This window comes from Rhineura floridana, chromosome 3 (genome assembly GCF_030035675.1).
Source record: "Rhineura floridana isolate rRhiFlo1 chromosome 3, rRhiFlo1.hap2, whole genome shotgun sequence".
Lineage (NCBI taxonomy): Eukaryota > Metazoa > Chordata > Lepidosauria > Squamata > Rhineuridae > Rhineura > Rhineura floridana.
The window spans coordinates 225,045,816-225,070,809 of NC_084482.1; the positions used below are offsets into that span (position 1 = coordinate 225,045,816).

At 45.0% G+C, this 24,994-nt stretch overlaps 1 protein-coding gene and 1 pseudogene across 1 annotated transcript in view; both read right to left on the reverse strand.

Annotated features, from left to right (window-relative positions):
- LOC133381768 (alpha-2-macroglobulin-like) overlaps positions 1-24,108 on the reverse strand; it is a 36,406-nt gene extending 12,298 nt beyond the window's left edge. Inside the window, 11 exon segments of the mRNA XM_061621190.1 lie at positions 720-876; positions 2,110-2,194; positions 4,940-5,020; positions 6,326-6,380; positions 8,094-8,215; positions 9,482-9,608; positions 9,943-10,198; positions 17,625-17,798; positions 19,589-19,738; positions 20,006-20,148; positions 24,018-24,108. Of these exon segments, the coding sequence (XP_061477174.1) occupies positions 720-876; positions 2,110-2,194; positions 4,940-5,020; positions 6,326-6,380; positions 8,094-8,215; positions 9,482-9,608; positions 9,943-10,198; positions 17,625-17,689 (948 nt within the window). The 5' untranslated portion in view covers positions 17,690-17,798; positions 19,589-19,738; positions 20,006-20,148; positions 24,018-24,108.
- LOC133382652 (5S ribosomal RNA) lies at positions 7,886-8,004 on the reverse strand (annotated as a pseudogene).
- Positions 24,109-24,994: the final 886 nt, after the last annotated feature.

Below are 24,994 nucleotides of genomic sequence, written 5' to 3' on the forward strand. Positions count from 1 at the left end.
TCAGAGGCCTCCACGAGAGCTCAGCCTTTCGGCCCCTGAGGCAAAATGTGCAAATTGCCTCTGCCATAGTTGTGAAAGTCTGACAAGGACTTGCTGCCTTTCACCAGCACCCCCCAAAATCTGCTGCCTGAAGGGGGCCACCTCAACCAGCCTAATGCCAGCCCAATCAGTTGGATGCCAAGTTGGCATCTTTGGAAGGCTTATGAAACCCAAATGTCCCGCTTTATGGCCAGATCCATTCATTGGAACTTTATTTTCCCCTGGAAATGGCAGACAGTGTGAATTAAGTTGCTTTATCCAGGGCCGTCCCTATGAGGAGCCGTCCTGAGCCATGATGTGACTTAGGTGGCGGGTCAGGAGGGGCAAGGAGTTCTTGCAGCTGTCAATCACTGCCACGGCGCAATATCTTGCTCTGGTTTTATTTGCTGCACCAGCTGCTAAGCTCTGCCAGAAGTATTTGGGGGCTACGTAGGTTGATCATCCCTTTAGCAATGGCCTTATTTATATGGAGAGCCCACCCTGTCCTGAAGGCTCAGAAACAGTAACAAAGGCAGAAGTCAAGGAAGCAGAATAAGAGAAGCCATTCCCTGAAGTTGCCCACGTTCACTCTGAGCCCCAAAGGCCGGCCAAATGAACACCGCTGCTGAAACATTTCCCCCTGAGATTGTGCCAAAGTCTCGTTCTGGCTGCGGAGTCCCCCTCCCTCCTTCCGTCTGTACCTTCAGGTCGTTGTGCACGAGGGTCCCAGTGCTACGGAAGCAGCCGTTCTCCTTCTGCCTGGCGGCCAGCGAGGCCAGAGCATCCTGGATGTGCTTTTCTTCCACAAAGATGTGGCGCCTGGCCTGGGCAAAGGACTTGAGCACAAACGCCGTCAGCCTGCAAGACAGACCGGCGCCGAGTCAGCTCCTGGGCTGCAGCATCCTGGACTCAGCGGGGTCTGTGAAGTCTTTTTGTAAACATTCTTTGAGTTGGAGGACTGCATTGCAAAATTTGGATAAGTGTGAATGTCAAAGGATGGCTGCGTTTTGCTTTGCCTTTAAATGCAAACTAAATTGAATTTCTGCCTCATGCATAGTTGCAGCTATGGTAGGGCTATGAAGTCTCCTCCCCAGGGAATAAATAGGTCCTCTCTGCTGTGTGAAGCCCCACCAGTCACGGTTCCGATGGATTCCCAGGGGGAAGCAGAGGGCCTCTGCCTCACCTGGGATGCGCAGCTGCTCCTACAGCCTCTCATTCGTGATGGCTGCGATATCTGTTGACAGGGTGGGCTGGTACATTGCAATGGCCCCCGGAGGGTGCAAATTGTATCACTCTGTGTGCATTGTATGCAGAGAGGCGTTGACTTACAGGGATCCACCCTTGTGGGAGCCTTGACAGTGAGGGGTGGGCTTCCCAGGATCAAGGGCACCAAGCAGGTTCCCAGCTCACCACATCCTTGTTGCCAAGAGCAGAGCTTTTCCATAGGAATGAATGAGAGATATTCACTTCTGGGTGGGGGAAGGAGTCAGTACACTTGAGGATCTCACTGGGACAGCACAGAGGGACATCTGCTCTTTTGGCCTGTCCCCACCTTCAGAGTCTTCCCTCCCCACCTGCATCGCCCCAGCTTGGGTCCTCCTTCTTGAAGAAGGGAGGATGGAGCATCGACCACTGGCTTTTGCACAATTCAAGGCTTAGTTTATTGTTGGCCTCCTGGTGACAGATAAGCAAGTCTATGTGGGATATATATTCCGTACTAAGGTGATTCACATTCTGCTACCTGTTTAAACTGATCAGTTTTATTTCACATTCCACGTTCTGCAATTTTTACTATTGTGCATGCTTTATTCTGCTTTTGTTATCACAGAGGGGGCCAGGGGCCTTTGCTGGGCAATGAAACATTAACACCACCACCCCAGATTTCACTAGTTATTACCCACAAACATACAAGCATAACTTTACACCCATAAAGGCTAGCAACTTGCTTTTCAGGAAGCTGGATCCCATGACCAACAATATGGGCTACAGGTTTTTACGGGTCCTGCAGAATCTCACACACACACACACACCAACACACACACACACAGAGAGAGCCCTGCATATATGAGTCTCTCTCTGTCAATTTCTCACCAGGTGTTTCCTGGCCCCTGGTGGCGTTCTCCAAAGGCGCTATAGGAGCCATCAGAGTGCTTGTAGTTCAGCTGCCTCTGGTAGCCTGAAATGGAGGGAGAATTCGATTTTTTTTAATCTCAATGCTGTTTAGTAAATGGAAGTGCTCACACTGTTGGAAAAGAAGCTCACATTGATTGGTTGATTGATTGATTGATTGATTGATTGCATTTATATACTGCCTCATAGCCGAAGCTCTCTGAGCGGTTTAGTCTTAGTTTTTTTCTTTTCCCATTGAAGAGCCACTCAAAATAGGTTCAAAGGATAAGCAAGCATGCTCTGGACTGATTAAATGTGGCTCCAAGCAATCAAACGGTAAAAGTACTGATTAAACCCAGCAGCATCTGATTCTTAATACTGTCTCCCCGCCCCACCCCACGGAAAACAACAAGAGCAGAATTCCTCCCTTCCAGCCCCACAAGAGTCTTTCTCACCAGCCACTAAGTAAGAACATAAGAACATAAGAAGAGCCTACTGGATCAGGCCAGTGGCCCATCTAGTCCAGCATCCTGTTCTCACAGTGGCCAACCAGGGGCCTGGGGGAAGCCCGCAAGCAGGACCCGAGTGCAAGAACACTCTCCCCTCCTGAGGCTTCCAGCAACTGGTTTTCAGAAGCATGCTGCCTCTGACTAGGGTGGCACAGCACAGCCATCATGGCTAGTAGTCATTGATAGCCCTGTCCTCCATGAATTTGTCTAATCTTCTTTTAAAGCCGTCCAAGCTGGTGGCCATTACTGCATCTTGTGGGAGCAAATTCCATAGTTTAACTATGCGCTGAGTAAAGAAGTACTTCCTTTTGTCTGTCCTGAATCTTCCAACATTCAGCTTCTTTGAATGTCCACGAGTTCTAGTATTATGAGAGAGGGAGAAGAACTTTTCTCTATCCACTTTCTCAATGCCATGCATAATTTTATACACTTCTATCATGTCTCCTCTGACCCGCCTTTTCTCTAAACTAAAAAGCCCCAAATGCTGCAACCTTTCCTCATAAGAGAGTCGCTCCATCCCCTTGATCATTCTGGTTGCCCTCTTCTGAACCTTTTCCAACTCTATAATATCCTTTTTGAGATGAGGCAACCAGAACTGTACACAGTATTCCAAATGTGGCTGCACCATAGATTTATACAATGGCATGATGATATCGGCTGTTTTATTTTCAATACCTTTCCTAATTATCGCTAGCATGGAATTTGCCTTTTTCACAGCTGCCGCACACTGGGTCGACATTTTCATCGTGCTGTCCACTACAACCCCGAGGTCTCTCTCCTGGTCGGTCACCGCCAGTTCAGACCCCATGAGCGTATATGTGAAATTCAGATTTTTTGCTCCAATGTGCATAATTTTACATTTGTTTATATTGAATTGCATTTGACATTTTTCCGCCCATTCACTCAGTTTGGAGAGGTCTTTTTGGAGCTCTTCGCAATCCCTTTTTGTTTTAACAACCCTGAACAATTTAGTGTCGTCAGCAAACTTGGATTTGACCTCCTCCGTCAGCTGCCCTGTTTTATTCAGATAATCCAGGATGTAGATGTTGGGTGCGAAGAGGGCCATGTTCTGCTCCCCACAGCCACAGGGCATCCGGAGGAGCTGGTGGAGGTTCTCTATGGCCGTGCCCAGGATGTCTCCTGGGACATAGGAAGAGAAGGAGGACAGAGAGAGAGACAAGAGGCCGTTTGGAATATGGGGAAGCTCTGGAGACTGGAGGAATGAAATGCTTAACAACAGAACACAGTGAAGCAATGTGAGAGACAAGGGGATCCTGGAAGGAAATCGGAGAGGAGGAAGGTGGCTGAAGAGGGTGAAAGTGTAAGAAAAAACGGCCAGATAGAAGGAGAGACTTTAAGCACTGATGAGAATAAGGGAAGCAAGAATGTTGGAGGGCAGGAGTGGAGTGTCCTGGGAGGATGGGCATTGGAGGAAGCACTTCAGTCTCTCCAGGGCAATCCATGCCTGACTCCCAGGCAGCTGTCCCAAAGGACAGAGGCTCTCATGGGGCACAGAGGCTACCGGAGGGAAGCTGTTGAACCACAGCCCGGTGACACAGAGGACAGCATTTGCGGTGCCTTGAGTGGAGACCCTCCTTGACCTTCATTCAGTCACTACAAACAGCACTCACTTTGGGGTGCAAACTGAGCGTTAGCCTAGAAGGTTTACGGGGTACCTGGACATTTACACCTAGAGAGCGAGGCTGCCCTCCTGTACACCGTTACTGAATTCAGCGGGTCTAGCTTCCAAGTAGAGGTGCAAAGGGTTGCCCTGTGAATTTTGTACGCTTCATTGCTTGGCTCACAGGTGGTCTCGCCGCTGAGATGACCAAGGCAGGAAATAACATGCTAGAACTGAGGAAAGGCGAGCAGAAAAGAGGCCCACAATGAAATGTTGCAATGCAAAGCACTCCCGTTCAGGGCTCCAGTCTGCCAGCCATGCCCTTTTCCAGGCTGCTCTATTCCACTTCCCTTCCCACCTGGTTTCCCTTCCCAAACGTCAGTTAGTATCCATGGCCATGCAGCATGCTCAATCCTCATTGAGCTTTCTCTTGGGATTGTTCTGTTCTTCCCCCGCCCAGTAAAGATTTTTGGTACTTCTGTACATCTTGGGCTTCCTCCAAGCCTCCTGCAACTCTCTCTTGGCTGCATAAGCAATGGCACTCCACCCTGGACCTTTGAAGTAAGAGTGGTGGGTGGATAAGAAGATTTTTGAAAAAGGTGAAGGCTGGGCCAGATGGGGTGGAATTCAGAGCAGGAGCAGCTCCTTGAAGCAGGAGCCCGGGCAGGGTTGCACCACTTACCCAGCACACAGAAGGAGGCCCGGGCTGAGCCCTCCACCACATTCTCTGGCAGCTTTAAGGAAACAGCTCCCGATGGCTTTTCTGCAAGCAAAACAGAGAGTTTTTTGATCATCACTGTGCCCCCCTAAGATAGGGTTGCCAGGTTCAGGGCCTCAGACTGATCCTGTATCTTTAGGAGAAGAGAAAATCAGCCAACTGCAGATGTTCTTGCAACTCTCTAATGGGAAAAACCACAAGATGGAATTCTCCCTTCATCCTGCACAACTTTTAAAGATGCAGAAGACCTTTTCAAGACTGGGCCTGGCAACCAAGAGGTCTTCTGTTCCTCACCCGTTTTTTATTCTCTCCAGTTAGTGGGAACGTTTGTGAGCCTGTTGCTTCTTTCCTTCTAGATTTGAGAGCCGTCACCCCTCTAGGACCAGGCATACTCTTGGTCCATTGGTAGAAGCTGGCCCAATACTAAACTCTGTACCTGCACAAAGTAAATCCAAGTGAACTCTGTTTCCAGACTCAGGGGGCGGAGCTGGATTTTGGAGCACCCCTATGAAAGGGAGTGCATGAGTTACAGGAGGGGTAGTGGACCTACGGGGCTGTCCAGATGCTGTTGGACTCCATTCCCCATCCTTGACCACTAGCCATGCTGGCTGGACCAGCAACACCCCAAGGGCCACAGCTACTGCTGTACTACAGACTGAAGCTTGTTTAGTAGTCATTCCTTTCCCCAGGAAAGGCTGGGAACTGTAGTTCTGCCAGGGGTGGGGAGCCCTTATGGACCCCTAACATGGAATTCCCAGCAGCCTCATGAAACTGCAACTCCAGGATTCTTTGAGGGAGATAAAAGTGGTATAGATAGAATGGCCTAGGTTTGTAGTGCAGAAATACTGAGGCTGTGACTTGCCTCATTCTAGAAAACGGGGAAGAAGCAGGTGTTGTCTCAGTAGGACACAGAGAGCAGCAACCCTGGCAAGCCTCAGCATATCCAGAGAGGCCCCTTTGGAAGAGGTGCCCTTCGAGATCAGCTCTGGGCGTGTTGCTGCAATGTGCCTACTGAGCCCAATCACCTTTGGAGAGATGATCTCTGATCATCATAGATCAACTTTGTCAAGGTCACATCCGCACCATCCATTTAAAGCACTTCCACTTTAGCAGTCACGGCTTCCTCCAAATCATCCTGGGAACTGCAGCTCTGTGAGGGTTGACCTAACAACTCTCACCATCCATAACAAACTACAGTTCCCAGGATTTTTTTTGGGGGGGAGCCATGCCTGTTACAAGAGGCATAAGAATGTTTCAGATGTTTGGTGTGGATATGAGCTTACCCGCAGTGTGAGCTTTATGCAGTGAAATGCAGTGAAACGGGGAGAGGGAGCCCCACCAGGCACTTACCGGCAGCTGCACAGAGCAGGTTGCTAAAGACCACATCCTTCTCGACCCCTTCGGGCTTCACGATGAGAGAAAGGAGGAGGAAAATGGGGAAAAGTGAGTATGAGACAATCTGAGTAGGTACCTGCATAAGTAATGTCTATGCTGAGAAGGAAATAAAATATATGTGTGGGAGAAAGAGAACACCAGAGAAAGAGAGGAGAATGCAGAAGAGCACTGATTTCTCAGGACAGGCTATTGCTTATTTCCTAGCAACTGTCTATATCCAGGGCAAAGGACAGACCTATAAAACAGCCACTTGCTTGGTCACCGTTGAACTAGTCTCTTTAAATCTTGGCATTCAAGAACCACAGTACAAATCGTTTCTTAGATGGCAGATAACACCAGCCAGGCTGAATAAGATCTACTCTGAATCATTTCAAATGCTGAAAATGTAAATTGGCTAATGTTAACGCATGTTGTGGAATTGTGTATTTGCGTAAGATTATTGGAAGCAAATATTACATTGTACATCAGAAATGAGTAGTTTTGTAGTTAGTCTGGTGTAGGCATGGCTCCCAGATCAGCCAAGCCAAACAGAACAGATTAGAACACTGACAGTTGGTTCTTAGTGAGCATGCCTGTGCTTATCATAGGCTCCAATGCAAATTTTCTTAAATTAATTAAAAATCAGATGAAAGAGTATGGGGCAAGGTCAGTAACAGGATTAAATGTACTCTGTGAATATGCCTGGCTTTCAATTAATTTCAACAAATTATTAGACCACTGACAGAAAAAAGTCCAACAAGGGTCTGGATTTTTTTACTCATGTTTCAGACTTTGAATTCTGGATTCTCTCTGAGTGTTTTGTGTATTGCCATGAAAACTTCAACGGTTGTTAAGCAAGTGTTTCTGAGTTCAGGACTATAGGTTTTGTAAGATTTTGTTCTGAAATGAGCTTGTGGAAAGCAACAGAATGGCATGTGGGTATTTTCAATTTAACAAGGCAGAATGCAAAAAATCCATGCTGTCTACAGCTACTCTCGTGGATGTATAATTATTTTCCTTAGAAACTGTGGACTAAAATCAATAACTAGCTGAGCTGCTACTGGGAGAAAGGGCGGGATATAAATCTAATAAATAAATAAATAAATAAACTAGATGGAAAAATACTGAATGGAAAAATGGGTTTAGACCCCAATACTCATTTTCAGGGACAAAAACTGACACTGGCAAATCATTATATAACCCCCTTCAGGAGGGACCCTCCACATTCCAAGAACATAGAGATGAGGAGGGGGCTGCATGTGCCACCCCTACCCACGTTCCCCCCATCCTTGATTACATGGTGGGAGCCAATGTGTGTTCTTGGACCGCATGGAGGGTAACTTCTGAAAGAGGCTGATGTGGCAGGATGTTGTGATCTTTATGGTATTGTTCTCCAGCATCCTTGCTGTTGTTGCTATATGCCTTCAAGTCAATTATGATTTATGGCGACCCCATCATTCTTTATGTATATATTCATATTCATAGGGTTTTCATGGTAAGAGGCATTCAGAGGTGGCTTACCATTGCCTTCCTCAAAGCCTACGGCACCCGGTGTTCACAGGCGGTCTCCCATCCAAGTACTAACCAGGCCTGACCCTGCTTAGCTTCCCAGATCAGATGAGATTGGGCGTGTTCAGGGTAGTATGGCTGTAGTTCTTTAGCATAAATATGTGCAATTATGTCTATACTATCACTTAGCCCTCCCCTGCCCCCATGCACCAAGATTAAAAAGCTGCCCTCCTACCTCCACTAAAAGGGATTTGATGACGGTGTCCTTCTGTCCCTTGCTGGGCGTCTCCACTATTTCATTCCCACAGGGCTGGTCGGAGTTCAGGGCCTCAGCGCTGGCGGTGAAGTTCACTTCCCCTAGAACAAAGGAGGGGGGATATGGCCATCTCATCCCATCTGTCAAGAGCCTGCTTGCCCATCTCTCTTGCATGACTTTCCCTTCTTCTCAGTCTGTTAAGAACTGGGAGATAACTCAAGAAACTCCCAAAATATTTGTTGTTATGTACCTTCAAGCTGATTATGACTTATGGCGACCCTATGAATCAATGACCTCCAATAGCATCTGTTATAACCCTGTTCAGATCTTGTAAGTTCAGGTCTGTGGCTTCCTTTATGGAATCAATCCACCTCTTGTTTGGCCTTCCTCTTTTTCTACTCCCTGCTGTTTTCCCCAGCATTATTGTCTTTTCTAGTGAATCACGTCTTCTCATGATGTGTCCAAAGTATGATAGATAACCTCAGTTTCATCATTTTAGCTTCTAGTGATAGTTCTGGTTTAATTTGTTCTAACACCCAATTATTTGTCTTTTTCGCAGTCCAAAATATAGCATTGTTCTTTTAAGGGCCATGAGGGAAGTGGTGGCAGAGTGCTGTCTAAATATTTACATGCCTTGGGCCAGGTTAGGTATAATTTTATTAAACAGTTGTTGTTGTTAATGATGATGATAAAAACAGGAACAATATTTTTTTTAAAAAAGTTAAGGTGTGCAATCCTATACATACTTACCTGCGGGTAAGTTTAATTGAACTCTGTATTTATACTGTGTTTATGTATATGGATATTATTCATTTATTTTGCTTTCTAAATTAATTTGATTTTTTTTTTTGCACCTTGTGTATTCTGTTGTAAACCGCCTCGAGATCTTTCAGACAGTAAGCGGTCTATAAATGGAAATATAAATAAATAAATAAAACAAAATAAATAAACTTAGCAGGACTCACCTCTGAGTAAGCACGCACAGGATTGTGCTGTAAATCAGTTAAACTGTTAAATAATTCACCTCCCCAGGGCAATTGATATCTGCATTTATTATATGCATGTGTTAAAGCCTTTGGTTATCTCTTAAACCCATCCTGCTATAAGCTAAGCTCTTCCTCTATAGTCAGAGGCTTTATGCTTCTGAAGACCACTTGCTAAAAACTGCAGGAGGAGAGTAGCTGTTGTGCTCAGGTCCTGCTTGCTTGGTTGGCCACTGCAAGAACAGAATGCTAGACTAGATGGGCCATTGGCCGGATCCAGCAATCCCTTCTTATGTTCTCTCCTTCTGGACCTAAGTAAGGGATTAGATTGTTGTTGTACCACTAAATGAGACCGTGAGATGTTAGGGTTGCTGCTGTGCTTACCCAGAGATTTTGGGGTCACCATCCAGGAGACCGTTTTCCTTTCATTCACACACAGACAATAAGATTCCTCCTCCTTCTCCACAGGGGAAGCCACAAACTCAGAGGAAGGTGCCAGAGATATTCGGACCTGTCCACAGACAAGAGAGGTGTTACTGGGGAGAGAATGCAATGTTGCTCCATTGTGAAAAAGGATTCAGAAGGGGAGGAGGAAGAGGTCAAGGTGGAACACAAGACATCATGGCAGTGGTCAGGTGAGCCTATGAAGTCACCATGGCATGAGAATTCATGGCCGGAGGGAGAGCGAGCCTCTGTTGTCGGCATATTGCAGGTTAGCATAAGCGGGCTGAGTGCACACTTCATGCAAATACATGATTCTGTGCCCAGGTGGTCCAAGCTCTGTGGCAAGGAAAGAGGGCAAGGAGGTTTCAGGAATCGGGAGCCAAGCTCGGGGCTTTTCTCACCCTGATGCAGCGTTGCAGATAGGTGAAGACGGTGGCCTTCAGTGTGAACACTTCGCCCCGCACCACAGAGTAGGGTAAGGTGAGCTCCAGGAAGAAGGGCTGGAAGGCCCTGAGGGAGGCCGTCTGGGCCAGGCCAAAGCCCGCGTCCGCCGACATGCAAAAGGCTCCCGCTCGCCATTCCGTGATGGTGTCCGGAATGGTCAAAGGGATGTCGGCTTGGCTTTCCACGCCAGCCTCTGCTGTCAAGAGGTCGTCACTGAAGGACAAAGGGGAACAACACAACGGTGAGGAACATCGCTAGGGCACCTTTCAGCAAGCAATCTTCTCATTTGCCAGGCCGACTCATGTAGCAATGGCAATATATACAGCACCTTCCAAGTGTTCAAAGCACTTTGCATGCATTGCCTCATTGTAACTTAAGAACATAAGAAGAGTCTTGCTGTTGGATCAGGCCAGCGGCCCATCTGGTCCAGCATCCTGTTCTCACGGTAGCCAACCAGATGCCTTTTCTGGGAAGCATGCAAGCAGGATCTGAGTGCAAAAGCACTCTCCCCTTCTGCCATTTCCAGCAACTGATATTCAGAAGCACGCTCCCTCCAACATTGAAGGTGGAACACAGCCGTCATGGTTAGTAGCATTCCATAGCCTCCATGAATTTCTCTAAATCCCTTTTAAACCCATCCATGTTTGGTGGCCATCACTGCCTCACCCTTTCAACAAACTTGGAGCACATGTCAATATTACCTCAGTCTCTTAGCCGCTATGCTAAGGCAGCTCTTTTTGTTGTTGTATGCATTCAAGTCAATTACGACGTACGAATCAGCGACCTCCAAGAGCATCTGTGATAAACCACCCTATTCTGATCTTGTAAGTTCAGGTCTGTGGCTTCCTTTATGGAATCAATCCACCTCTTGTTTGGCCTTCCTCTTTTTCTACTCCCTTCTGTTTTTCCCAGCATTACTGTCTTTTCTAGTGAATCATGTCTCTTCATGATGTGTCCAAAGTATTATAACCTCAGTTTCATCATTTTAGCTTCTAGTGACAGTTCTGGTTTAATTTGTTCTGACACCCAATTATTTGTATTTTTCGAAGTCCATGGTATGCACAAAGCTCTTCTCTAAAACCACATTTCAAATGAGTGGTTTTTTCTCTTATCCGCATTTTTCACAACTTTCACATCCATACATAGAGATCGGGAATACCATGGTCTCAATGATCCTGACTTTAGTGGTCAGTGGTCAGGCCATCTTGGGAACTAGCTTTTAGAGACCTGTCTTGGAATGACAACAGGAGCATCAGCCTCCCTCTTAAGAGCGGCTAGGGAAGTCATCACCAGTTGGGTCAGGGCCCCTTTGGGACTCAGGAGAACACAGAAGATGAGGATGAATTCTAAGGCACCCTTCAGCAAACAAACTGCTGGGGCATTCAACTGTCTCACCGGAGGGATTTACCGCTATGTGAGAGAGCCAAGGTGCTGGAGTGGGCATATTTTTCCCTTTCCAAGGGCCTGGATGAAAAAGCCTTCAAATTCCTCCTGAATGTGGCCAAGGAAGGGGACTGCCTGATCTTCCCTGGGAGGGGGGCCACCACCAGGGAAAGCTGTCGTGCCCATTTTCACCCTCTTTGCCTTCCAGGGACTGCAATAAGGGCCTTCCTCCCCCCCCCCTGAGATGATTGAATCTGTCAGTTTTATGTTTTCCGTTTCTCAGTTTTCTAATAAAACTGGAAGAGGTTCAGAGGAGGGCACCAAGGATGGTCAGGGGAGTGGAAACAAAGTCCTGTGAGGTGAGACTGAAAGAACTGGGCATGTTTAGCCTTGAGAAGAGAAGACTGAAAGGAAATAGGATAGCACTCTTCAAGTACTTGAAAGGTTGTCATACAGAGGAGGGCCGGGATCTCTTCTCAATCGTCCCAGCGTGCAGGACACGGAATAATGGGCTCAAGTTGCAGGAAGCCAGAGTTCGACTGGACATCAGGAAAAAATTCCTAACTGGTTAGAGCCATATGACAATGGAACTAAATACCTAGAGATGTAGTGGGCTCTCTGACACTGGAGGCATTCAAGAGGCAGCTGGAAAGCCATCTGTCGAGAATGCTTTGATTTGGATTCCTGCATTGAGCAGGGGGTTGGACTTAATGGCCTTATAGGCCCCTTCCAACTTTACTATTTTATGATTCTATGATCAGTTTGTGATATGCTGTGTGTGTGTGTGATGCTGCACATTTTTGCATATCATTTTGTCAATAACACTGGGATCAACTTCCAGCCCCCGGGCAATTGAACCCAGCCAGGCACAACCTGTGCCTCCCTTTCCAGGGCTGAATTAAACTAAACACCAACACTGTAAAGTAGGCAGACTGCCAGCATGTCTTAACTTGGTCTCCCACCCTGAGTCAAGGAGTCAGTAGCTTTGTGTTCAAGTGCTGGATTCAGAGCCACAATGTCCCAAGTAACGCACTCCAGATAATATGAGGTAGTTCATTGATTAAAATATGCTGGTATAAGAAGAGCAACATACAATTCCTTTAAGCCAAGCACCCTTAAACAGAGTTAGGCATGAGCAACGCGCAGTGAGGAGGTCCAAACAACAACGCTCACCTCTTCAAGGCTGAATACTCACAAACAGGAAAGTATTAAGAGCCGGTCCCCTTGGCTCCTTATACCAGCAAACATCACACAAGTAAGTCAGGATGGAATGGGGCAACTAGCTGAAGGATTGCCCCTCTTTTTATGGGAACTTGCCCGGCAACAGCAAGAGGGCCAATTAGCCAATCATGACACCTCCTGGTGATGGAATAGTCTGGATGCTCACCGCAAGGGCAGGCCCACGAATTTACAGCTGCTCAGGCCTCCTGACCTTGAATGTCAGGCAGCACAGATAAGATTCAGCTGCCTCCCTTCTCGGCTACGGAGCTGCATTTGGACTAATTTTTCCCAGCTTAGAGCATCCCAGAAAGCCATGGAAGATCTTCCCCATAATCCCATTTTTACCTTGGCCAACTTAGCTGTTCTTGACAATTTTCATGTGCATTTTTTAACACATGCTTTACCTGAGTATATGCATTTTTGTACACTTTGCTTGTCTGGAGAACTTCATTGCAAAATTCAGAGAAGTGTGGATTTCCAAAAGATGGCTATGTCTTGCCTCTCGTATCATTTCAGAAAAGTATGAACTAAGTTGATCTGCCTTTCAGTGGTGGACTGAACTGAATTTCTTCCCAAGTGCCTACTCCCCACAATCGTTTGGTCCTCCTTTAAGTAGAGGGGGCTTTTATTTTATATCCTTCCCTTCACCTCCCAACCTATTTTTACTCATCTCCTCTAATTTCTCCTCCCCTTCTCCTTTCATATTTAACTTGGATCTTATCCCCTTCTCACAAACTGCCACTTGCTCAAATTCCTACAAATTTCAACAAATTATGAGAACTCTGACAGAAAAAAAGGGGTCTGGGTTTCTTTCCTCTCTTTTTACACTTTGAACTCGATTCTCTCTGACTATTTTGTGTATCGCCTTGAACACTTAGAGAGTGTTTCTGAGTTCAGGACTGTAAGTTTTGTAAGGTTTCATTTTGAAAGGAGCTGATGGGAAGCATCACAATGGCATGGCGGTATTTTCAATTGAACATTGCGGAATGTGAAAAACCCACGCTGTAGTATACAGCCACCCTCGTGGCTGTATAACAATAAGTAGAACAGTTGAATACATACCAGATTCATAAGGCCAGATAAACTGATAGGAAGCATAGGAAAACTGTCTCCCACTGAGTCAGACCATTGGTCCATCTTAGCACAGTATTTTCTACACTGACCAATAGCAGTTGTCCAGGATTTCAGGCACGATTCTCTCCCAGCCGTACCTGAAGATGTCCCCCATTGGGAGCTGAACTTGGGACATTGTGCATACAGAACAGGTAGTCTATCAGTGAGTTACAGCCCTTCCCCCAATGTTAGATCACTATCTAACATTGCAATAATATAACAATACTTTGTTAAGTTATATACATTACTATACCACAATGATGAAGGGAACAAATTCATGAATAGCGACAGAACAATTATAACCTCCACCCCTGGAAAGCCCTCCCACCAAAAATCTTAATATTTAAAATTACAGCTACAGAGCTACTAACTCAGGGGAGGTTTGGGTACCACAGCAAAGCCCTTAAGAGGAATTTGGATGAGCACTTTTCTTGTATCTCCAGAGCTTACGTCTTGTGGCTTTGACCACATAATGGAGAAGGAAGCGACGGTAACTACAGGAGACCTCCACCACTGGTTCAAGTTCTTACCATACATTCCATAGCAAATGTAAGCTTGTGCATCTTAGTGCTGGAAAAAGCTTTCAAACCAAAGTCCTGAAAAAACAAGCGCATGAGCCACCATGGAATATTATTTAAAGAGTACAGATAGTTAAGCTTAAAGCTGTTATACCACTTTTAAATAGTCATAGCTTTCCTCCCCACAAAATCCTGGGAACTGGTTTGTTTAGAGCGTTGAGAACTGTTAGGGGACACCTCCCTTTTCCTCTCACGGAGCTCCAATTCCCAGAGTTCCTTGGTAAGACGGATTAACTGTTAAACTGCTCTGGGAGCTGCAGCTCTGGGACGGGAAGACAGCAGATGGATCCCATATGCGAGAACACCAGATGGCCTGTTGGCAAATTACATACGGGTGGCACAGATGGAGATGGTGATGCCTATCCTGAAGGCTGCCAAAAGCAGATCTTTCTGCACCCTAGACTAATCTTTTCGCACCCCACCACCACCGCCTCCCTTTCAATTTCTGTAGGGAAAGTAGTCATCAGAGTGAGGTGGGGTCAGAGAAAAGACAAGAACCTCCTAGGACATTACAGGCAAAGGCAGGAGGATTCCTCCTGAACCCCTTTCCTCCTGCTCTTTTGTTAACTGATGCCCCTCCTCTTCTTTCCTCTCTTGCTCTGATTGTTTAGGTGTTGTCATCCATTCTTAAAAACAGCCACCACCCCCTTTTTTGGAGCTTCTCTCCCTTCCCTCACTTCTTCCTTCCATCCACAAACTACTGGAACAACTTGTCCCTTCTCAACGCCTCAATTTTCTTTCTTCTTGCTTTCAGCTTTCAGCTTTCTTCCTTGAACATCAGCTCTTTCTCGTCTAACGTCACAACTGAGATCACATAAAAATATAAATATATAAAAATATAAAATTATGCACGGCATGGAAAAAGTAGATAGAGAAAACGTCTTCTCCCTCTCTCATGACGCTAGAACTTGTGGACATCCAATTAAGCTCGAAGTCGCTCCCACAAGAGGCAGTGCTGGCCACCAATCTGGATGGCTTTAAAAGAAGATTAGACAAATTCATGGAGGACAGGGCTATCAATGGCTATGAGCCACGATGGCTGTGCTCTGCCTCCATAGTAGGAAGCAATATGCTTCTGAAAACCAGTTGCCAGAAGCCGCAACAGAGGAGAGTGCTCTTGCACTCAGGTCCTGCTTGTGGGCTTCCCATTGGGTCATCTGTTTGGCCACTGTGACAATAGGATGCTGGACTAGTTGGGCCCCCATTGCCCTGTCCAGCTCTACAGGGCTTTTGGTTTGCATTCATTATTGTTCACACCAATTACATCCACCACTGGCTTCTCCATTCTTTACTTTCCCTCCCTCTTATCTTACAAATCTCTCCAGTGGCCTCACATCCATTCTGCTTGGAGATTGGATCACTCTATCATAAATGTCTTTGGTGCAGATGAGCAAGAAGAAAACACCATGGCCACAAGGTGATGTTTTTGATGTTAGTTTTAATTGATGAATGTGGTTGTATTTTATTGTATTGTGTATTGTATTTTATTGTATTGTGTATTGTATTTTGTTGCTGCTGTAAGTTGCCCAGAGTGTCCGTTAATTCGGACAGATAGGCGACTAACAAATAAAATTTTATTATTATTATTATTATTATTATTATTATTATTGCTGGGCAGTGATGATGTGCCAGGGTTTGGCAGTGGAGACTCCCAAAACAATGGGGGCAATTTGACAACTCTTTGAGGATGCTGATCCTGCCTTTATCTTTCTCTATCTGTTAACATGACTCTTTTGACTTCTCAGAGCCAAACTACTTACAATGTGAGGGGCCCAGGATTGGCTCTCCCACCTTTTTAAAATAAAAAATCACTTGTAGTTCCTACAGACAACGTGTTTATTCAGCATTCATCCTGATTTGCCTGCACAAAGCTTATGTGGTGATTAGACCCTATTTATGATTTATTTGTTACATTTATACCCCGTCTTTCTATTTTCATTAAACCCAAGGTGGCTTACATATGGTTCCCAGGTGGTCTCCCATGACTTATGGCGACCCTATGATTCCCTATGAATCAGTGACCTCCAAGAGCATCTGTCATGAACCACCCTGTTCAGATCTGGTAAGTTGAGGTCTGTGGCTTCCTTTATGGAATCAGTCCATCTCTTCTTTGGCCTTCCTCTTTTTCTACTCCCTTCTGTTTTCCCCAGCATTATTATCTTTTCTAATGAATCATGTCTTCTCATGATATGTCCAAAGTATGATAACCTCAGTTTCATCATTTTAGCTTCTAGTGACAGTTCTGGTTTAATTTGTTTCACAGTCCATGGTATGCACAAAGCTCTCCTCCAACACCACATTTCAAATGAGTTGATTTTTCTCTTATCCTCCTTTTTCACTGTCCAACTTTCATCCCTATGAACAGAGTATCCAAAGCATGGGACCTACCCAGTCTTTATTGAACATTCATTCTGATTTGTTCACAGGGCAGTTATATGGTGATGAGCATGAATCCTGCTTTGCTCACAGGAAGTTTGCACATCTTCCTGTTACATCAGGCCACATTTCCCTGATACTTCCCAAATAGCAAAAAAAAAAGTCCAGCTTTGTTTTTTTTTCAGTGGATTTGTTGTGCATGGGCAACAAAGCCCTTTTGTCAAAAACCTAATGTTCTGGTACATCCTTGAAACCCTCCCACAAAATAGTGACAGTCTGAAGTGTCCCTTTTTAGCAAACACACATTTTCCTATGTAAAAAAAGGTTACTTCTAATTAGGGATATCAGAGAATTCGGACGAAAACGGAAAGAAGAGCTGAAATTGCCTATGTTTACTTATGCATCCCGTGTCCGGAATGCGTGCACTGAAACATATCAGTTATAATGACATAACGACAATATCATTTAAGTAATGAGATACAGGTTAGACAATTTCACTACAGCGGACTTTTTTATTCCGACAGGCTTTTGGGATAGAAGGTGTTTAGGATTGTGCTCTACAAGGTTTGGCTTATTGTTTTATGCCATTATTTGTATTATTTTAAATCATTTTTTAGTATTTTAAGTGCCCGTTTCATGGTTTTAAGGTTGCGTATAGTTTAATTGTATTTTAATTGTATGTTTTTGTATGCTTTTAACTGCATGTAGTTTTATTTGTAAGCCGCCCTGAGTTCCAGTTTGGAAAAAGGGCGGGGTAAAAATAAAGTTTCATTCATTCATTCATTCATTCATAACATACTTTTTTGGTGGGAGACACAATGCAGCGGAACAGAAACATTGCCAGCATGTGGTGAACACAGGGCGGAATGTGCCTTTTTACGTCCCTGCTCCTGCTATTGGTTGTCTGAGCCTCCCCTGACACACGGGGTCCCTACAACACATGACCTCACAGTGAATTTGGTGCTCACCTGGAGAACTGCATAAGTGTCAACTTCACCATAATAATAAGGCTCACAGTGGTAGCGGATGCCATCCTCAATTATCTTTCTCCTATCCACACAGGGACGACTGCTTGGTTCATCCAGATTGTGGTATCCATAGCGATAGCCTTTGAGACTCTTCACAGGGAGCAAATTGTAAACCTGAAAACAAAGCAGCCACAGTTCAGCCTGAGCTGAAAATTGCCTTCACAGTGAGGCCATATACTTGGATGGCCTTGGACCAATGGACCTAAGGGACAGCTCACACCCATATGTAACTGCCAATGACTTAAGAACACATGGCCATGGCTGAAGATCATCTCCTCTGCGTGCCTGGAATGAAAGATGTTAGACTGGCTTGAACACGGGAGAGGGCCTTTGCAGCTGTGGCCCCAAGCTCTGGAATGCCCTATCCCAAGAAGCCCACTCTGCTCCCTCCCTGATGGTGTTCTGGAGACTTCTGAAAAACCATCTTGTTCTGGAGAGCCTTTGATAGGGGACTGAAGATATAGCCTGAAATTGATTTTATTTCCCCCCACTTCCTAATCTAACCTTTTTTGTTCCCTTTTAATATCACTCACCTGGAATAGTTAACTGTATTTTGTGTATTTTTATCTACAGTAGGGCCCCACTCATACGGCGGGTTACGTTCCAGACTTCCGCCCCAAAGCAAAACCCACCGAAAAGCAGAACTCCATCAATAAAATGGTGCCCAACGCCTGAAAAAAGCTGTAAAAGCAGAACAAGCGCCGTATGAATGGGGCCTCACTCTAACTGAAAGCCGTCATATTAGCGGAATGCCGAAAAGCACACTGCCAAAAAGCGGGGCCCTACTGTATTTTAATGTGTGTGTGTGTGTGTGTGTGTTTTACTGTGTATGATGGCATTGTAAGCTGCCCTGAGTACCCCATTGTAGGTAGAAAGGCGGGACAGCAATATTTTTAATAATAATATTTCACAATAGCAGTTGCTAGAAACCTCAAGAGGTGAGAGCGTTCTTGTGCTCAGTCACTGCTTGTGGGCTTCCCAGGATGCTGAACTAGATGGGCCATTGGCCTGATCCAACAGGCTCGCCTTATGTTCCGCACAGCCAGCCATTCCGCAGTCCCTTTATGGCCAGCGCTTGTCCTCTCTAGGGGTGGGATGAAATCAATCAGACCTCTCTACTATCACTTGAAGTGGATTGCAGACTCCATTCCAGATGCCGCACAATCAGCTACAGAATTTTGGGAAAGATGAGCAAGTGCGTTCGGCCGATTGCCACAGTGGAACCAGCAGTTCTACTCATCCATAGTTCAAACCTATGCATCTCCAGGTAGGGGTGAGAAAGACCCCTGCTTGGAGAGCCAAGGCCAGACAGAATACACAATCCTGAGCTAGATGCACCAAGGGCCTGTTTAAGTATAAGGCAGCTTACTCTGTTAATATGGGTGCGTGTGGCAGGGGAAGGCTCCTATTGGCTAGTGCCTGTGCCACCACTGGAGCCAAGTAATGCTCTAGCCCCCAATCCCATAGGACTTTTGCAAACTGTTTTTAGAAGGTTTATGAATGAGGTGACAGATTAGTTTAACATGCACATAAACACCCAAGTATTCTGTAGAGAAACAGGAATGCAAGATCCCCACCATATTGACAGACTTTTTCATTCTTGAAAAAAGAATAGAGCTAACATCTCCTGCATTTATGAAACTTTCTTTTATTTATTTATTAGATTTATACCCTGCCCTTCCTCCCAGTAGGAGCCCAGGGCAGCAAACAAAAGCACTAAAAACACTCTGAAGCATCTTTAAAAAAAAAAGGAGCCTGTGTTCCTGCGCTTCAAGTCTTCCCCACCTCATTTACATTTGCCTGCTGATTATCGAAAGAGCTTTGGCTCTAGAGCCACTAAAGCGAAGGAAATGGCTCTAGAAATTTTTCACCCAAAGACAGCTTCAGAGGCAGCGTGGACTCACAGTCTGAGGGGAGAGCTCAGCTTCAGGCTTCAGGAGAAAGACGCTCTTATCAACAGCGTGGATGGCACAGAGGGAACCTTTGGCGGTTTTAAGGTGGAGGTGCGTTCCGCTGGCAGGGAGGCCTTCGGCATCAGAGAACCACAATTTCACCTGGAAACATAATAAAGGGCCTTTGAAGAGTTCATTCCCTTGCACAAAAGCATAGAATAATCCCCCATGGGATTTGTTTTCTCAGCTTGGATTGCCCTCCATGGCCGGCAACGAAGGTGTTTTACACGTCCAGCCACTAAAGCGGTGCTTTATTGGGTAACCAGTCAGCTGAGCAAAGAGAGACCTTTGGTGAGAATCCACCCTGGAATGACCAATGACCCCTTGGCCATGTCTGCACTGGGCCTCAGAGAGTCCCCACAACCTCACCTTGTTTGCGAAGCAGTTCTCCACAGCGAAATCTGCCGAGTGAGCAGCTAGTTCCCCGCTGGACAAAATCGCGTACAGAAGCAGACGGGCCAATGGTGCAGTATCTGCGCCCACAGAGAGGTCCAGAAGAAACACCCCTTTGGCTGGTAAATAAAGTAATCCACAAGACGAGTAGGAGAGGGAGGCAAGAGGGAGTTCATTCCAATGGTACCCGTTTGGCTGAGCTTCAGCTGCCCAGAGGAGCAGGAGGTTAAAACTGAGGAAATGTCGAAGTAAGGTCGTACGAGAACTAGAAGTTGAAAGTTCTCAGCTATACCATTTCCCCAACTTTTCTCCTTGCTGCTCAGAGCTGGAACAGTTGCTAACCAGACTGGTTGTTTAGGCTGCAATCCAAAATGCACTTCCCTGAGAGTAAGTCCCATGGAACCCAATGGAGCTTACTTCTGAGTAGACGTGTACTGGATCGCAGCCTTAGTTTACTTAAACACTGGCATCTAGGGTGAAACATTATGGCTATGATTTCATATATTTTTTGCCGTTACCGTTATGTTTATTACGGTCAATGACCCGTCAAGAAAATAAAATTACAGCCAGTTACATACAAGATAAAAAAGCAATAGACATTACAATATAGGATTAGATAACATACGTTTGCGTTGTGCTGTATAAAAAAACTTAGCGACTGGAATCAAATAAGAGCTATTTTTGCCAGATAGAAGCCATGTTAACCACTGTTCTGGAGATCTATTGGATTGTTTTTGTATAAGGGGTGCAATATATAAGTCCCTTTCCTCAATATAAAGTGGGCAGGCAAACAGGACATGGTGAAGTGTTTCTAAGTGTCCTTTTCTGCATATACAGAAACGTTGGGCTAAGGGCATGCCCTTGAATCTGCCCTCCAAGAGCGCAGACTCCAGGCAGTTGAAACGAGCCTTGGTAAAGGCTAGACGGAATTTAGGATTCGTTAGGACATCTAGGTATGGGGCGTATTTTGGAAAGTGAAAACCGAGATTATGCTGGGAAGGGGAACATGTTTTAGCTGCCGCCTGTGTTGTGGATTGTCTATCAATATCCTTAAGCCTATCCTTAATAATCTGTCTGGCCTTACTAAACTCTATAGAAGAAAGAAATTCAATCGAAAGGCCTAAATAGGGTAGTTTGTCCAAAAAGCATTTCATCCAAGTGGATAGGTGACCTTCTTCCCCAAGAGATGAAAGATAACCTGTCGGGCATGCATACATGATTTTGGTCCAAAACTTAAAGGAAAATAACCATGCTAAGCATTCAACTGAGTAAGATCCCGCTTCCATTCTCAAGGCGGCGTTAGGAACACAATTTTGGACTCCAAAAATTCGACGCAAAAAAATAGATAGCACTGACTCCACTTTAGGGTTGAAAGCATATATCCAAATCTGGACACCATACAAAAGTTGGGGTAATATTTTAGCTCTGAACACCTGTAATGCTGCTGGAATGTATTGCCCCCCATTATTATAATAATATCGGACAATGCTCTTCATCGCTGTTCGGGCCGTTGCAACAGCCGCACTGATGTGAGGCACCCAGGAAAGGGAAGAATGGAATAAGATGCCTAAATATTTATATGCTCTAACTTGCTCAATTACATGGCCATTGATTTTCCATTCCGGAGTTAATGATGATTTTGCAAAGACTAGAATTTTAGTTTTGGAGAAGTTGATTGTTAATACATTCTCTGAACAATATTTCATAAAAATTCTAATCAAACGTTTTAGGCCAACTTTTGAAAAGGAGAGCAAGGCTGCATCATCAGCATAAAGCAAGATGGGGCATCTACTTCCTTTAATTTTAGGCGAGTGAAGGTCAGCAGAGAGACAATTGGAGGCCAAATCATTAAGGAAAAGATTAAAAAGGAGCGGGGCCAACACACAGCCTTGTCTGACCCCTTTTGATGTGATGATTGAGTTGGAGAGATCACCATTTTGGCCGCAGCGAACGCGGAGGGAAGTGTTCTGGTGTAACTTATATATCAAAAACAGTAATCTTTTATCCATCGATGTTTTAGCCAGTTTTGCCCACAGCAAATCCCGTGGAATTGAGTCAAACGCAGCCTTCAGGTCAATAAAAGCGACGTATAAACCACTCCCTACGTGATTGCTATATTTTTCCGCAAGGTGATTAAGAAGGAGGCAATGGTCCATAACCGATCTACCACTCCTAAAGCCTGCCTGTTCCGCACCCAGGACATTTTCTTCCTCCATCCAGTTGGCCAATTTGTTCTTTAAATATTTAGCATATAGCTTTCCAATCACAGAAAGTAAGCTGATTGGTCTATAACTGGCAGGGTCGGTCCTGGAACCTTTCTTATAGATTGGCACAATTATGGCTTCCTTCCAGGACTGTGGGAAGTGACCCTTGTTATTAATCAAAGTAAATAGATTTGCTAAAATAGGCGCCCACCAATCTGGATGTGTTTTTAAAAGCTCAGGGGGGAGATTATCTCCACCAGGAGCTTTAGCCAGTTTTAAGTTTTTAATCAAATCGAGTATTTCTATCTGTGTGACCGGCGGCCAGATGGGAAGGGATCCGTGATCAGCTACAGGAGGGGACTTTAAAGGAAAATAATGAAAGTCCATTTGGAAGTCGGCGAAATGTTGTTCCCAAACACTTGGGAGGATGTTACAGGTGGCAAGGTTAAAGGGTCTGATACAGCCATTAACTAGTGACCAAAACTTTTTTGAATTTTTATCTTTGGCTGCCTGTCTTAAGGACTCCCATCCCAGCTGTAATGCTTGTCTCTTTTTATTAGCTATAAGGGCTTTATAGATCCTTTTGGTTTTATAGTAGGCCTCAGGCAAGATTTTAGCATTTTGATGGCGATAGCATAGATATATGCTTCTGAGTTGTCTTTTTAGATTTAGGCAATCTTGGTCAAACCATTTATGTGGGCCATTGTAAATATTTGCTCTGCTGGGCACTTTATTCGGGATTAGCAAAGGTTGGAGAGTCTCAACCAAGGAGTCAAATATAATTAAAGTTTGAGAAAGATTGGAAGAATTCTCAATAGACTCTTGTATATTCTTGGCCAGGGGAGAATCTATGAATTTCTCAATTTTGGCGGCAACTAATGAGGTCCACATGGGCCGTTTGTATTTAAAATACATTTGGTTAATAACCGGGTTATACTCTGCCACTAACCTACAGTTCACCTTTGGTTGTAGTAGAAGGGTAATAGGTAAGTGGTCGCTGTCTAGTCTCTTGCCAATTGAGAATTTTGTAATTAAATTCAGGAGATGGGGGGACGTGATAGCATAATCGATCACGCTGCTTCCTCTATTTGAAATGTATGTATATTCCGCACAGGCATCAAGGGGCTTTAGTCCATTTAAGATGACAAGGTTGTGGCTACCGACAGTACGAGTTAAACAAATTCCCTGATAATTCACAGTATGATCTTTTGAGGTTCTCTCTAGGTCCATAACTAAATGAGAGTTAGTTTCCCCCCTCCATAATCTGGAGGACAGGAGACTCTCATTATCCTGGCCGATCCTAGCATTAAAATCACCCATGATGATTACCAAGGCTCTGGGGAATCGGGACTCCAGCTCCGTGATATAGTGGTCTAATTCTTCCCATATTTGATCCATAATTATTCTGGAAGTGGCAGGGGGAATATAGACGTTTACTAATAGAAAGGCTAGTTTGTCAAACGTCAAGTGAACTGCCATAGCTAAGTTATGGCATGCTGGGATACTGTTACAGTGTACATTTAGCCCTGTAGAGATGAGGATTGCCAGACCTCCTTTAGGGCGTCCTTTCGTTTTGTCTATTTGATTAACAGCTGGTAAAGTTGTAGAGTTAAAACCATCTAAGTTTAGGTCATTAATACACCAAGTTTCCTGTAAACAAATTACATCTTGATGATTTAAAAAATCAATAAAATCTGGAATATTTTGTTTGGATGACCATCCTGCTATATTCCAGGACAGCAGGTGTAATGGAGTGTCATTCATCACTGAGGTAATACACTTACGGATGGGCTTGGAGTCCCCAGCTGGCAAGGGTGATATAATCTGGGGCTGTCAATGTAACTCTTCTATGTGATTCAGAATGCCCAGATTGTCATTAAATACCGCCCCTGAAGATGGGCACATTTTCCGAGTTGCAACCTGGGATCGGGGTACTACATATGAGGGCGTAGTCCTCCCAGAATTGCAAGAAGTAGACTTGTCCCCAATGGAGCCCTTTTGTTGGTTCGTAGTTGTAAGACGTTGTATCAGGCCATATAGTCTTTGGATAACCATGTCTCTTTCCAGATCTGATATTTGAGAACATAATGCAGTAAGTTGGATCTCTTCCGGTTCCAATTCACCCAGCAAGGTCGAAAACGATAGGGCCGAAACAGGTGGTGCAACAGGAGATCGTTCCTTGTCTTGAGAATAAGCATAGTTCATATCTATCTCAGATTCTGCGGAGGAAGAACTCACTGATCTCCCTGTGTGAGTCCATAAGGGTACTGGGGCAGAGGCGTTAATGTAATAACGTTGTATTAAGAGGCCGCTATAGTGTAGCTCCTCTCTTACACGATATATCTGATTAGCTATTATCGAGGAATGGAATGTCACAATCAAACGCCACACTCCAGATTTAGAAGATTCATTAATCAAAGATCTGACATAGTTAGTGGGTTGTCCAGGGTGTAAAAAGCGAGCAAAATAATTGTCCAGAAAGGGCACACTTGGAAAGGGGGGGCATCTTCTTAAAGTCCTAGAGTTGTACGTTATTGCCAATTTATCAGGTTGCAAAACTAGTTCCCAAGGTCTGGAATACGTTTTGGTACAGCATGTCTTTTTGTCCAGTTGAGTGAGCTCTAAGGTAAGGCTCTCGTTCCCCGATGTTATTGTAGTTTCGCTTGCAGAGTTATCCATGAAGTATGTGGAGGGTACAGTCTGATGATTGTTTTGTTTAGATAAAACATGCTCTCTTAGCTTGGGATCCGGTCTTGGTTGT